Source organism: Pantherophis guttatus, chromosome 4 (assembly GCF_059756535.1).
Source record: "Pantherophis guttatus breed Tessera chromosome 4, ASM5975653v1, whole genome shotgun sequence".
NCBI classification, from domain to species: Eukaryota; Metazoa; Chordata; class Lepidosauria; order Squamata; family Colubridae; genus Pantherophis; species Pantherophis guttatus.
In genome coordinates this window covers 27406666-27422036 of record NC_142066.1, presented here as the reverse complement: position 1 = coordinate 27422036, position 15371 = coordinate 27406666, and the positions used below count along the sequence as shown (strand labels likewise).

At 46.3% G+C, this 15371-nt stretch overlaps 1 protein-coding gene across 2 annotated transcripts in view; it reads left to right on the top strand.

Annotated features, from left to right (window-relative positions):
* The window catches only part of LOC148113938 (sacsin-like), a 39032-nt gene that overhangs the window by 12579 nt on the left and 11082 nt on the right, over positions 1 to 15371 (top strand). For both annotated transcript variants that reach the window (XM_087891817.1, XM_087891818.1), the window contains exons 5-7: positions 2187 to 2333; positions 10634 to 12089; positions 12779 to 12867. In XM_087891817.1, coding sequence (XP_087747943.1) covers positions 2187 to 2333; positions 10634 to 12089; positions 12779 to 12867 — 1692 coding nt within the window. The remainder of the gene's footprint in view (positions 1 to 2186; positions 2334 to 10633; positions 12090 to 12778; positions 12868 to 15371) is intronic.

Sequence of the window (15371 nt, the reverse complement as noted above, 5' to 3'; positions counted from 1 at the left end):
GGCCTTCAGGAAAGATCTCTGCAGCCAAGGAACTGTGTGGCGCCCCCGGTCCCCTTTTCACTGTCAGAGGCATTCCCAGAGCCACACAGGCACCTGCTGGGCGGGGCTGTTGGTGCCGGTGAGACAGTGGAAGACACCCCCCCCCCAAAATAAGACCTAATGCCTCTTGGAGGCAAAAAAAATTAATAAGACCGGGTCTTATTTTCGGGGGGAAACAGTAGTCTTCATTTAATGTCCACTCATTTAGCAACTGTTCAAACTTAAATGCTGAACAAGTGGTATTTAACGACCGGAAAAGATTTCAAGCTTTGAGTAAAGGGGGAATGTGAAAAATAAAGTCAAAATAACCATGCCTTAATGTTGTTTATTATAAGATGGGACAGAGAGAAACTTGGATAAATTGTCAAGAGTTTGACTCAAGTCTATCTTAACTACAATTATTTATTCCTAAAATCCCAGTCCTGTCGGTTTTTGATTTGTCCTAACTGAAAGGCTGATAAGATACCACCAGGCTACAGAACTGGGTTCTTTGATTATCTCAATTATGAGTGGGAATTTATAGATAGGAAGAATGATGGATAAATGGATGGATGGATGGATGGATGGATGGATGGATGGATGGATGGATAGGATTTAAACTTCTCTACTGCTGATGTCTTCTAGAAGCAACTCTGGGTGGAAGTATGGAAACAATAAATATTAATACTCAAATTATTTTAAATTAATTTAAAACTGACAAGATGAGAAGGAAGGGAGCAAGATGTATATGGGGAGGAGGTGAAGTTATCTTAGTCCATTAACCATCTCCAGAATCAGCCCCCATCAGGGCCTCAAGCCCAGGTCTTCAGGCCCTTCAGAAAGTCGAAAGAGTTTCACTTTGGGTAGATTTCACCTTGGGGGCACAATGTTCCACAGGACAGAAGCCGTGGCAGAAAAGACTCTTCTTCTGCTCCCCCATCAGCTGGAATTCCTTAACCAACAGGATCTGCAGCATACTGCTTCAGTTGGGGTGGTGGGTGGGCTAATCCCATTAGGGTGAGACAGTTCCTCAGCTAGTCTGGACCTATTCCATGCAGGGCTTTAAAGGTAAGAATCAACACCTTGAATTGGACCTGGAAGTAAACTGGCAACCAGTGCAGCGCAAGGAACAGTGGTATAACATGGGCTACTCTAGGGACCCCATGTAGTATCCGCTATGCCAGCTATATTAGCTTCCAAATGCTCTTCAAGCGTAGCCCTATGTAGAGCACATTTCAATAGTCAATGTTTAGTTGGCACCTTGGAAACATTCTCTTCAGAGCACAAGCACAACTTTTGCAAAATGATCAAACATAGCATAGCCTGGAAGCATGGGTGTGTGAAGCAGTAGCAATAGCCGCTTCATAGTATTATGAAGTACTATGAATACCGCTTCATAGTGTTTTACAGCCCTCTAAGCAGTTTACAGAGTCAGCCTATTGCCTCCAACAATTTAGGTCCTCATTTTACCCACCACAGAAGGTTGGAAGGCTGAGTCAAACTCGAGCCTGGTGAGATTCGAACTGCTAAATTGCAGGCAGCCGGCAGTCAGCAGAAGTAGCCTGCAATACTGCATTCTAACCACTGTGCCACCAGGGCTCTTAAGAGGGAGGTTTCTTACTCCAGGAGCTGATGTAAGTCAGGGTGGGGGTGTGGGTGGGTGGAACCTTGACTGAATGACAGTTTATGTTCTTCTATGATTGGTTAAAGGGAACATTGACTGGCCTATTGGAATTCCCTGCAGACATGCACCATTCAGAGGTTGGCGGAAATGAAGAAGAGGAGTACATGGGGTAGAGGGGCCAGAAAGCGGCAAAAGTGGGCTGGGAAAATGACCTTCGGAGGTGGGATGCTTCAAGGAATAAACTCCCTTTACTTGTCTCAGCTTCTGCCAACCTAGCAGTTCAAAAGCACACAGAAAATGCAAGTAAAAAAATAGGGACCATTTTTGGTGGGAAGGTAACAGCGTTCCATGAGCCTTTGGCATTTAGTCATGCCGGCCACATGACCATCTTCGGACAGCGCTGGCTCTTCAGCTTTGAAACAGAGATGAGCACTGCCCCCTAGAGTCAGGAACGACTAGCACATACGTGCGAGGGGAACCCTTACCTTTTAATCGCTTACGTTAACAAAGGAGTTTGTTTAAGTCCACATTTTTTCTCTCTTAGGACCTGCACTTCTGGCTTACAATAATGGCATTTTCACTGAGGATGACTGGGAGGGGATCAAAAGTCCTGGCATCAGTCATAAGGAAGATGATCCATCTACTGTTGGTAGATTCGGCTTAGGCTTCAATTCTGTCTACCATATTACTGGTGAGTAGCTCTGTGTGGCTTGATTTAGGGGAGAGCAAATTTCAAAACCAACAGACATTTCTGAAAACATTCCTTGGGCATAGTTTTTCCTTTGACCGCCATTGCCAAAATTCTGAAATGATTTGAGAAAATGGAGTTCTGTGCTTAGTTTGTACGCATGAAATCCAGCAAGACACATCCCCGGTATTTTAGATAAGGGAGGAGATTTTTTGTCAGTATCCTCTAATGTTTAGCTTCCCACATTGCCTTAACCATAAGTTAAAACCAAACAAAACACACTTTGCTGCCTGATTTATCAACTATGGCTTATCATTTATTGATTTGTGCAAATCCAGCCAATTGTAGCTTACTGTGAATGTAATACCTGTGGTTTAGTGCAATAAGGTTTGTATAGGGCACTAAGCCTTAATGTGATTTGCCAGGTTTGATTTAGCCTGAAGGAATGGCTGTTAGAACCTAATGTGATATGCGGGCATCCAGTAAAGCGAAGACACTCTTTTTTTTTTATTGAAAAGTTTTATAAAAAATACAAACAATTTTCTCCCCCCACCCTTTCCCCCTCCCCACATAATAGAAAATGTACATTTTCTTATACATAGTAAATCCTACATATACATGTTTCCCTTAAAGAAAGCATTAAAGTAAGGCATTTTAATTACATTTGGAGTTGCTCTTCTTCTCTTTCTTCCCTCATTCCACAACAAACCTTCTTCTTCTCCTCCTTTCTTTCCCTTCCCTCCCTCCTCTTCTCTCCTACTTTCTCCTGTCTCCTCTCCCACCTCATCCTACTTCCTTTTCCTTTCCCCCACTTCTCTCTTCTTTTCCCCCTTCTCACCTTCTCTCCTACTCCTATCCCCTTCCCTTCCTCCTCTCCTTTCTTCCATTCCTCTCCCTCCCTTTCCTCTTCCTACCCTCTCCTCCTCTCTCCTTACTTCTTTGCTGTGGAATATTCTCATCCTTTAGTATCTGAGCAACTCCTGTATTCTAATCATAGATACTTTCTTTCAGTTTCTTTTCAGATTTATTCTATCTATCTGCATTATCATCCTAATTGTACATTTATTCTTATAATCTTCTAACTATCGCAACTTAATATTATCATTTCATTTATTATTATATTTACTTTTCTGTTAAAACATTTCTCTATTCAACACTTTTTTCCCACCCCAACCCTTATCCCACCCTCCCCACCCCCCACTGACTTCCCAGAGCAAAAACAGGGTATAGCATCTAACAAACATATGCTAAAATAAACTAACTATAAAGTTCAAAACTCCCACACGTTCTTTAACTCCCCTTGCTCCAATTCATCAACCTCCCGATAAATAAATTCTCAAGACCAATCAAGTTAAATTCATTCTTCCTAATTATAAAAAAACTTTTTCTTGATGTATAATCCAATACTTAAGCAGTATTACGAACAGTAAAAATCATGAATAAATTTCATTTCCATACCCTCGAACATCATTCTTTTTAAACATTACTCCCTAATAAAATTCTGAATTTAACATTAATCCTCTTTCCTTCAAAAAATTGAGCATCTTGAAATCTTACACATTTTATCTCATATATCTTTTAAAATAATATAATCTTATGTTAAACATTTTAAAAATCTCTTAATACCATTAAAACACATATTTACTAAATATAAATTTCAAAATCTACAGGAGAATATCTTTCAAATTTTCAATTAACCATTTTAATGCCTCTAACTTTTTGGAAAGCAGCCCTTTTACTATCCAAAACTAATTATCATTTTGTAATAGAATTCTGAATTTAACATTAATCCTCTTTGCTTCAAAAAGTTGGGCATCTTGAAATCTTACACATTTTATCTCATATATCTTTTAAAATAATATAATCTTATGTTAAACATTTTAAAAACCTCTTAATACCATTAAAATACATATTTGCCAAATGTAAATTTCAAAATCTACAGGAAGATATCTTTCAAATTTTCAATTAGCCATTTTTAACAAAACCAATGTGACTAAACTTTCCAATTTATTACTAAAGTCTTCCTTCCCCAAAGAAAAAAAGAAAAAAAAACTTAATCTTCTATTCTTCTCTTCTTTCTATATTTTTTCCAATCCTTTTTCTTTATTAATTCTTTCAGCATTGTTCCTTCCCCCAATTTTATTTTCAAAAATTTAAAAATGTTAATTTGAGGTTGATGTATCTGGAAAACTCGCTCTCTTCTTGAAATCACTTTTTCTAATTTAAAGTCTCCATTTCGACTCTTCTTGCTTGTATAATCATTCAATACCTTCCTTTGTCCATAAAACCAAAATTTGTTGCCATAAAGTTTGTGAGCTTGCAATAGAGTCTATTTGTTGCTTTTCTATCAGTTGAGTGGAAACGTCTGCCGAGACCTCTGTTCCATTTATGCCAATCTCCCTTTCAGTCCTGACAGCCTCTTGATCCTCCAAAATCAGAATCCTCTGAGTAATTTCCTCTTTTTTCCCATCCAACAAATGATTATGACTTTCCAAAATATATTTTTGAAAAGCTCTTTCAACTGTTTTCAAAAGAGCGGAGGTGAAAGAGTCTAAAAGTTCTTGAAAAGCTTTAACAGTCACAGCTTGAAAATTTGCTGATTCACCAGGCAGTGATCCTCCAGCCTTATTGTCAGCCATGTTTCAGACAATTTATATTTATCCAGCTATCAGGACGACAATTCCAACTATTTTCCACACAGTTTAAAAATGAACCTTAATTGAGATCAGTACCAAGTTCTTTTCTTTGCCGCTTCCACTTTAAAACTTTCTCTTAAGGTGTAATCCAGTAGCTGTATCAATGTTACAATCATTAACAAGCGTTAACAAGCACTTTCCCTAATAGCTTCCTCCTCAAGCCCTCAGGCGCCATTTTCTCATTTTAAAACGGATTTAAAGTGTTACTTGAAATTTTTTTCTTTTTTCTCCTCATTCGCTCTGTCTGCAATCAAAGTAAAGATGTTAAAAGTCCCCTCCTTTATTATAAGCAGAATTTGGTCATGGCGGAGATTCTCCCCTCTCGCAGGTTTGGCCCCCCACATTATCGAGGGCCTATCTCGATGACGGACTTTGGAGTCCAGAGAGATGGCATGGAGCAAGGAAGAACTTATGGGGTTTTTTAGGGAAATTTTTTAAGATTTTAAGGGGTTCTGGGGGGGCGGTTTGTAATTATTCTTTTAGAGATACTGGGAAGACGACTATGGCAGATGGGGGGGGGGGAAATCCACCAGGGTCAGAGCCGTGCCCGGCACAGGGTAACGATTTGGGGGGCACTGGACGAGGGATTGGGAAAGGGATGGGGGACGATATCTATGAGGGTTGTACTATCGGCACAGTAGATGGGAGGGGCAAATATAGCGGGAGCAGGGGACCATATCAGGTGTTGGGGGCTCGCACTCGCTGTCTGAGAGCAATTGCTTGTCCCGGTCCCCAAGGCTCCGCTCGGATACTAGATGGCTTAGATACTCAGGATCTGGGCCTTTGGCTGATGCTGTGCAACGCCAGGTCCGTGGTCAATAAGGCCCCCCTCATTCACGATCTTATAGAAGAAGGAGGAGCGGACCTGGCGGGTATTACGGAGACCTGGTTGGGCCTGGAGGGTGGCGTCCCTCTGGCTGAAATGTGCCCACCAGGCTTCAGAGCATTCCATCAGCCGAGGGCCCAGGGGAGGGGAGGGGGGGTGGCGGTTATTATTAACGAGGATCTGGGTTCGAGGGAGACCACTGTGCCTCAGATAGCCGGATGTGAGTCCCTCCTTGTGAGGTGGGGCCGTGGGGTTCAGATGGGCTTGCTGCTTACGTACCTGGCTCCCCGCCACGCGGCAACAGCCTTACCTGAGCTACTCGACGTGATAGCCACGGTGGCAGTAGATACACCCAGGCTTTTAGTCATGGGTGATTTCAACTTGCCATCCATTGGTGAAACGTCTGAGGTGGCTCGGGAGTTCATGGCTTCCATGACGGCCATGGACCTGACCCAGTTAGTTCATGGCCCTACTCACAGGGGAGGTCACACTCTGGACTTGATTTTTGTCTCTGGCCAGTGGTTGAGTGGTCTTGTTATAGGGGACATAGACATGGAACCCTTGTCATGGACTGACCACTCACTCCTTCACCTAGATCTTCGAACCGCGACCCCTCGCCGCAGGGAGGCAGACCCAATCAGATGGATCCGCCCCAGGCGCCTGATGGATCCTGATAGGTTCCAGACGGAGCTTGGACCATTTCCTGAGGATCTAGCACATGATTCGGCCGAGGACCTGGTAGCCGCCTGGGATCGGGCGGCTGGTGGGGCCTTGGACCGAGTCGTGCCTTTGCGGCCTCTGACCCGGTGCCGATCCCGTGCGGCTCCTTGGTTTACTGAGGAGCTGAGGGAAATGAAGTGCCGGAAAAGACGCCTGGAGAGCGGTTGGAGGGCCAGTCTCGCTGAATCTGATCGAACACTGGTAAGGTCGCATATTAAGACCTACCTAGTGGCGATAAAGACGGCAAAGTTTAACTACTTTTCCACCTCTATTGCGTCATCAGGGAATCGTCCGGCTGCCCTGTTTAGGGTGACCCACTCCCTGCTCCATCCGGGAGTGCGGGAGGATCCCTTAGAAGGCAGGGTGGAGGATTTCGGACAATACCTGTATGACAAAATCGCTCAGATCCGGGGGGATTTGGACTCTGACTGGGTAGATCAGGGCAGGGTGACAAGGAACAGTCTTGAGAATGTTATCTGGGAGGAGTTTGATGCTGTGACTCCCGATGATGTGGACAGGATTTTGGGGAGACTTAGTGCGGCCACATGTTTACTGGACCCGTGTCCGTCCTGGTTGGTACTGGCTTCCCGGGAGGCTGGCTCCTGGGCGTTATTAATGCTTCGTTGAGTGAGGGTTACTTCCCCGCTGCCCTGAAAGAGGCGGTGGTGAGGCCTCTCCTCAAGAAGCCGTCCCTGGATCCGGCAATATTGGCTAACTATCGTCCTGTCTCCAACCTTCGCTTTATTGCGAAGGTTGTTGAGAGTGTGGTCGCACGACAGTTTCCGCAATTCCTGGAGGAAACATCTTATCTAGATCCGTTCCAGTCGGGTTTCAGGTCTGGGCACAGCACAGAAACGGCATTGGTCGCGTTGGTTGATGATCTCTGGAGGGCTCGGGACAGGGGTTGCTCCTCTGTTCTGGTCCTGTTAAGATCACTCAGCAGCTTTTGATACCATCGACCATGGTATCATGCTGCACTGGCTGGAAGAGTTGGGGGTGGGAGGCACTGTGTTGCGGTGGTTCTCCTCCTTTCTCTCCGACTGGTCGCAGTTTGTGATGGCAGGGGGGCAGAGGTCGACCTCGAGGCCTCTCATCTGTGGAGTGCCGCAGGGATCGGTCCTCTCGCCCCTTCTGTTCAACATTTATGTGAAGCCACTGGGTGAGATCATCCGTGGCTTTGGGGTGAGATACCATCAGTACGCTGATGACACCCAGCTGTACATCTCCACCCCAGGCCACCCCAACGATGCCCTTGAAGTGATGTCCCAGTGCCTGGAGGCTGTGCGGATCTGGATGGGGAGGAACAGGCTCAAGCTCAACCTTTCCAAGACTGAGTGGCCGTGGCTCCCGGCATCCCGATATAGTCAGTTGAGTCCATCACTGACTATTGGGGGCGAGTCTTTGGCCCCCACTGAAAGGGCTCGTAATCTGGGAGTCCTCCTGGATAGGCAGCTGTCTTTGGAGGAACATCTGACGGCTGTTACCAGGGGGACCTTCTGTCAGGTTCGCCTGATTCGCCAGTTGCGGCCTTTTCTCGATGGGGATTCCTTGTGCACAGTCACTCACGCCCTCGTCACCTCTCGCCTTGACTACTGCAATGCTCTCTACATGGGGCTTCCCTTGAAGAGCACCCGGAGGCTCCAACTGGTCCAGAACGCAGCAGCGCGGGTAGTGATGGGAGCAACATGGCGCTCCCATGTAACACCGCTCCTGCGCGAGCTGCACTGGCTCCCGGTGGTCTTCCGGGTGCGCTTCAAGGTGTTGGTTATCACCTTTAAAGCACTCCATGGCATAGGGCCTAGCTATCTGCGAGACCGCCTGCTGCTACCGACGACCTCCCATCGACCCGTGTGCTCCCACAGAGAGGGCCTCCTCAGGGTGCCATCAGCCAAACAGTGTAGGCTGGTGATCCCCAGGGGGAGGGCCTTCTCTGTGGGGGCTCCTACCCTCTGGAATCAGTTGCCCCCTGAGATAAGGAGAATCCATGACCTCAATGCCTTCCGTCGTTCCCTTAAAACCCATCTTTTCCAGCAAGCCAAGTTGGCTTAAGAAGAAATTTTAAAATTCTTTTAATCAGTCTGTGATTTCTTAACTTTCGGGCCAAAATTTATATATATATTTAACTGTTTTTAATATTTGTATTCTATGTTCTTATCTTGGCTGTACACCACCCTGAGTCCTCAGGGAGAAGGGCGGTATATAAATTGGAAATTAAATTAAATTAAATTAAATTCTATCTCCGCTTCCGCGGAGTCATCCCAGGTCCAGAGCAGCTTGACAGGCTTCTATAGGGAGCCCACATCGTTCGAGCCCCAGGATTTCTCCTAGCACACTTGGGGGGCTCTACCTCCGCCTGTCAGCTCTTCTCTCTCCCCTTTGCCCGGGGAGAGGGTTTTTTGCCGCCAGACAGCTGGTTTTCGGCTGTTCTGGCGGCATTTACGATGCCGGGGATCGGGCACTCACGAAAGAGCGTCAGCGAAGCTCGCGGAGCCAACCGGAAGTTGGTTCAACAATCACGAAGACACTCTTAAACATGTTGCTCAACTGTGACAAATTTAAAATGTGTGGATTTCAATTCCCAGAATTCTGGGAGTTGAAGTCCACACATCGTAAAATTGCCAAGGTTGAGAAAGACAGCTGTAGAATGTGTAGCTAGTCTATGGAGAATCTCAGTCATCCAGGTCATGGTTGTTCCAAAGGTGCTTTTTCAAGATGCAACCGGACTTTGTGGTTTTTCTTTGAAGACATTTTGCTTCTCATGCAAGAAGAGAACTGAAGGAGCTTCTGGGATGAGAAGCAAAATGTCTTCAAAGAAAAATCAGAAAGTCCAGTTGCCCCTTGGAAAAACACATTTGGGACCAGGCTGTAGAATGAAATTGAAGTCTGCTGAATGCATTTGCTCTTTACTTAGCAACAATTCAATGATTTACCATTCTCTGCCATTTTCAACTTTGTTTTGCACAATTTTGTCCCATTGCAATCGCTTGACTGTTCTTGGGGTACATTGCCCGGTTATCTGGTCTACAACATTAATATTTCCTGGCAGTCCAAGTATTGATTGGGTTACAATACTGTTAAGGCCACGGACAGGGCTCGCAACTTGAGCGTCCTCCTGGATGCATGGCTGTCTTTAGAAGAGCATATGACGGCCGTGGCCAGGGGGGCTTTTTATCACCTGATAAAAAGCCCCCCTGATTTGCCAGTTGCGTCCCTTTTTGGATCGGGACTCCTTACGCACAGTCACTCACTTCCCGCCTCGACTACTGCAATGCTCTCTACATGGGGCTCCCCTTGAGGAGCACCTGGAGGCTCCAACTGGTGCAGAATGTGGCCGCGCGGGGGATTATGGGAGCAAGGGGGCGCTCCCATGAGCTGCATTGGCTTCCAGTGGTCTTCCGGGTGCGCTTCATGGTATTGGTTACCACCTTTAAAGCGCTCCATGGCATAGGACCTGGGTATTTGCGGGACCGCCTTCTGCCGCCGATAGCCTCCCACCGACCAGTACGCGCCCACAGAGAGGGACTCCTCAGGGTGCTGTCAGCCAGGCAATGTCGGTTGGCGACCCCCAGGGAGAGGGCCTTCTCTGTGGCAGCTCCTGCCCTCTGGAACGATTTGCCCCCGGAGATACAAAGGATATTGGATCTCCGGGTCTTTCGCCGTGCCTGAAAACTTTTCTTTTCCATCAAGCATGGCTGTCGTGAAACCCCCCCCCCTTTTTAAGTCTTTTTTAGTCTTTTTTTAGCTTTTAAATTGTCAATGGGTTTTAATTCGAATTGTGTTAAATTTGGGCCAAAGTTATGTAATTCTTTTAATAATTTTAAATTTTGTATTGGTATATGTTTTAGTTCTGGCTGTGCACCACCCTGAGTCCACTGGGAGAAGGGCGGTATACAAATTGAATAAAATAAATAAATAAAATAAATAAATAAGGTCTAAGATAAAGTAAGGCAGTGACTACTACTGACTAATAGGGACTGAAATAAGAAAGAAGGAAAGTAATTGAAGTAGGAGTGTCCATCTCATGCTTGTGAAGTTAAATTTCTCTCCTTCTCATCCTTCAGATTTTCCATCAATTCTCTCTGGTGAGTTTTTGGGAGTGCTGGACACCCAGCAAACGGCATTAGAGGAAGGAGGTCAGCTGTGGAGTATAGAGGAATGGGAGGAGGCATCTGATCAATTCCAGCCATTCTGGGCAACACTGGAATCCCTTGGGAAACCTTGCCCAGCAGTCAAGGGCTACTTCCCTGGCACCCTCTTTCGCTTCCCTATTCGGCAGAGCCCTTCCAAGATCTCAGACAACATCTACAGTCCACAACGGGTGCAGGAACTTCTGTGCTCGTTCTTAAATGATGCCCCCATTAGCTTGCTGTTTCTCAGGAACATCCAGAAACTGACCCTGGCCTTCGTTGGGTCCGATGGTGCCATCTGTGAGCTGCTAAAGGCTGATATCTCAACTCGTCCATATTGTGAGTCAAATGCTATTCAAGACGTGACCAAACCAACCAAAGCGTCTCCGAACCATGGGAGCAATAGAAGTATCTCGGAAATATTGGCTGATTATAGTCTTGGCACCACATTGGAGACCAGTGCCTGCATCAAAACACTTGCTTTACAAGGTACTGGGGTTGCTAAAGCCGCCAGCTGTGAGTGGCTCATACTGTCGGCAGAAGCAAAAGAAGTTGCCCTCCCAGGATTGTGGGACCTGGCTGAGAAGGTGAGATCCAGACCAGCATTATCCTTGGCCTACTGTTTGCAAGACAGATGCGCTGGGCGCCTTAGCTGCGTCTTGCCTCTCCCAGCCACTGAGGAAAACGTCACTGGATTGCCACTGCACATCAGTGCTCCCTTTCAACTCACCGACGACAGGAGGCATGTGCAATGGTCTGAGGAGGGGTCCCAGGCGCGGGGGGCTGAGGGCCGCTGGAACCACATACTGATGGAAGAGATACTGCCTGTTGCTTATTGCCAAATGGTTGTGCTGGCCTCCTCCTGTCCTGGGGACCCATATGGGGCATGGCCAGACCCAACTCATAGCCAACAACTCCGGTACAAGCCTTTAGTAACTGAAATATGCCAGAGGTTAAGGAACATGAAACTCTTGGTGAGGGTCGGAGAGGGGGACTCTCGCTTGCTCCATCCTTCTGAAGCCATCCTTTTGCCAAAGCCCGTCTTGGATAAGCCTATAGGTATGGTGCTGGAGAAGGCCCTCCTTTTGGCAGGATCACCGCTGGCAGCTGCCCCTCCTCACGTGCGTCAAGCCTTGGTATTGGGTGCAAAAGATGGGAGAGTAGTGCAGGAGGCCACAGCCAAGTTTGCGAGAGGGGCTCTGCAACATGCTGCCAAACTCTGGAATTGCCTCACAGAGTCTGAGAAAAGGTTGTTACTGGAATATTTGGTTGAAGATGGATGTTACCTGGAACTGAAGAATCTGCCTCTACTTCCAACAGCCAATGGGCACTACACCTGCTTTGGAGATGCTGGAGAGATTGTATTTGTTGAGAACCCTGACTTTCCCAGGTGAGCAGCCTCCCTCCATTCCACCCACCCCCAATAGTCAAATTTTGTTTTCCCATCCTTTCTCCTTCAGCACACTGTACCTCCTGATTTGATTATCTGAATCAAGTCAGACTTGAACTTGTGTCAAGATAGAAATTCAAAATGCTTTAATCGTAAACGGAAAAGGAACTTTACTGATTTGTTCCAGAGGAGGTGAAGCTCAGTGTCAACAGATGCATTTAGAAATGTCACACTCTAAACTTCTAGTGAACGTACTTTCCCAAAATACCTTGTGTTGTAAGCAAAGAAAATTAAATGGAAATCTTTTTAATTTGTAAGTATACTGCTAGGCCCCAAATAGAACAGGTAGCATATAAAAAGTAAGAATGGCAGCTGGCTTGTAGAAAATGGAAAACGCACTTGTTTGTTTAGAAAACGATGGAAAATAACATCCAGGGTGGTGGCAGCTAGAGTGTCAAGGATTAACCTTGTCGAGTTGGTAAATAAACCAGATTGCCTTAACAGAATATAGAATAACAGAGTTGGAAGGGACCTTGGAGGTCTTCTAGTCCAATCCCCTGCCCAGGCAGGAAACCCTACACCACTTCAGACACCCATCAATGTTTGATGGGCCTCTGTAGTATTTACAACCTTAAAATATATAGAGTAAGACCTAGTTTATTTATGGAACCTTTCTCTTGGTTTTGCAGAATTCTTTTGCCTTGTTTGGCCAATCAATTTCTTCCCAAAGATCTAAATCCCGTGTTGCTGAAGCATTTGCAAGCAATTGCCAAAAAAGGTAAGTTGTTACCCTTCCCATATGTGAGCACCTCAGACACAGGAGTGTAATGGGCTGTGAGAATAACCTTGAGGAACAGAAAGAAAAGGGCCACAACTAAAACAGTAACAGTGTTGTCTTGGTTTGTGGCTCTCATTCGTGTTCCTCAAGGTAATCCCATTAGAGTGGTTGGGTACAGTCTTATCCAGTTGACAGCAGCTCCCACCATCTCAGTGGGATATTGGTGGCGGAGGATGGAGTTAATTGAATATAACTGAAGGGCAGTATGAATGGGTTTTAGCATGTCCATGTGGACACAGCAGCCAGCTGCCCTCTGAGATCAGACAGACTGAAAAATACCATCCCCTAGATTCTTCTAGGACAGTGATGGCTAAACTTTTTGTCATCACATGCCGAAAGCATGTGCACCCCCCCCATAATGCAATCCGTGTGTGACCCCCTGCTCCCTGTCCCTGTTCATCTGCGCATGATTTCCCCTGTCTCCCCACTCCCCCCGCCCCATGCATGCACATGTGACCCCCTGCACTTCCCCCATGCATGTGTGCACATCTCCTTGCATACGCACATGACCCCCCCCCCGCACCCCACCTACCACATGCACATACACACGTCTCTCCCCGCATGCGCCCCGCATGCGCAGTAGAGAGAAAAACCAGCTGGCCGGCAGGAGGCATGTGCACATGCGCGGTGGAGTTGAGCTGGAATGATGGGTCACGTGCCCACAGAGGGCTGGGTGTGCCACCTGTGGCACACATGCCAAAGGTTTGCCATCATGGTTCTAGGGCCCTAGAAGAATGACGGTGAACCTTTCCACATTGCAATTGCTTCTCACCATAGGATACACCTGACTTACTGGTGCACTTAGGAGCAGGAAATCATTTTCCTTGCTGTTTTGGAGCCTCAGTGGTGCAGTGGTTTGTGTGGGCCAATATGCTGACTCTCTAGACCGCTTAGAGAGGACTGAAAAGCACTGTGATAAGTCTTAAGTGCTATTGCTATTGCTATTTTTGTGGTTCTGTTGCTATTTTTGGGATTCAGGATTTTCTTCCAATAGAAAACAAAGAGCAAATGCAACTTCCTCCTGAAGGAGGTCAAAGACTCTTTCCGGCAGTTGTAGAGTGAACTAGATGCTTTGACGTCTGGCCACAAACTGCCTTCAGAGGTCCTTTAAGTATGTGAGACTGTCAAATCTGCTTAGAGTGCATGTAATAGTGCTCCTCACATTCCAACAGCATATTCACGTTCTTGTTAGAATCCTCCTCCTCCTATCATCATCATTATCACTTTAGCCATTGTCTATCCACTGCAGGATGAAGGCCTCTTCCGCATGTTTCCAACCAATACGATCCTGGGCTTTCTTTTGCCAATTGGTCCTGAAATACTTGCCAGTGTCTTAGCACCCTCTGTCGTCGGGCAGGTCTTCCCGCTGCCTTAAGGCCTTGGGGGTATGAGGGCCGTTTTTGAGGTTCTATTGGCCAGTGGAAGGAATAGACCTGTGATGGCAAACCTATGGCACGCAACCCCCTCTCTGTGGGCTCCGCCACATATGCACACACGCCTCCCGCCAGCCAGCTGGTCTTCAGGTCTCTGCTGCACATTTGTAGGGCGCATGAGGGGGCGTGAGTGCATGCACCGGGGTGCTTTGGGCACTCAGTCCGGAAAAGGTTAGCCATCACTGGAATAGACCATAATCTGCCATACTGGTCCAATGCAGGTTGGCAGTTGTGATCGGTATTAGTCTGGGGTATCCATCACGGCCTGTTTGCCTTGGGAGACCCTTCTGGACACATACATATCTGATGACATAGCCACGCCTTCTCTGATCGGAGCCTTGATGAGGCAAAAAGGTTTATGTGAGTAAATGAAATTGAGGGCTTGTTAGAATCATCAGCTGCAATTAGCTGGAAAAATAGTGGGGTACCTATAGAAGTTAATATTTGTAGCTCAGGGTTGAACTGTAGGTTCTTAGTGCTAAGAGATCCTTGGGGCATTGAAGGTGTTACCTAGTTGGGTAATGAAATGTCTGCGGGAAATCAATCATGTTCAGAGACCTCCAAGGACCTGACAATAGTGTGATCTCAGACCATTCACAGACCTCTGCGATAGAGCCTTCAGTACAGACCAAAAATACTTCTGTAGCAATTTGGCTCCAGCTGAGATGTCTCAAAGGTGCTTTTTCAAAAGACAACTGGACTTCGTTTTCTCCTTGAAGAAGATGTTTTGCTTCTTATCCAAGAAGCTTCATCAGTTCTGATTGGATTGGAGTTGGGGAGAGCAGGAAGGATTAATTCTGAAAAAAAAACTAACCATTCAGAACTAATTCTGATGTCAAAACAAATCCTTCCATCTTCCAGGCAGAATTGATGAAACTTCTTGAAGGAGAGACAAAATTTCTTCTTCAAGGAAAAAACCGAAGTCCAGTTGCCTTTCGAAAAAGCACCTTTGAGACAACCGTGACCTTGGATGACTGAGAATCTCCACAGACATTCCTCCAACGGAGATGC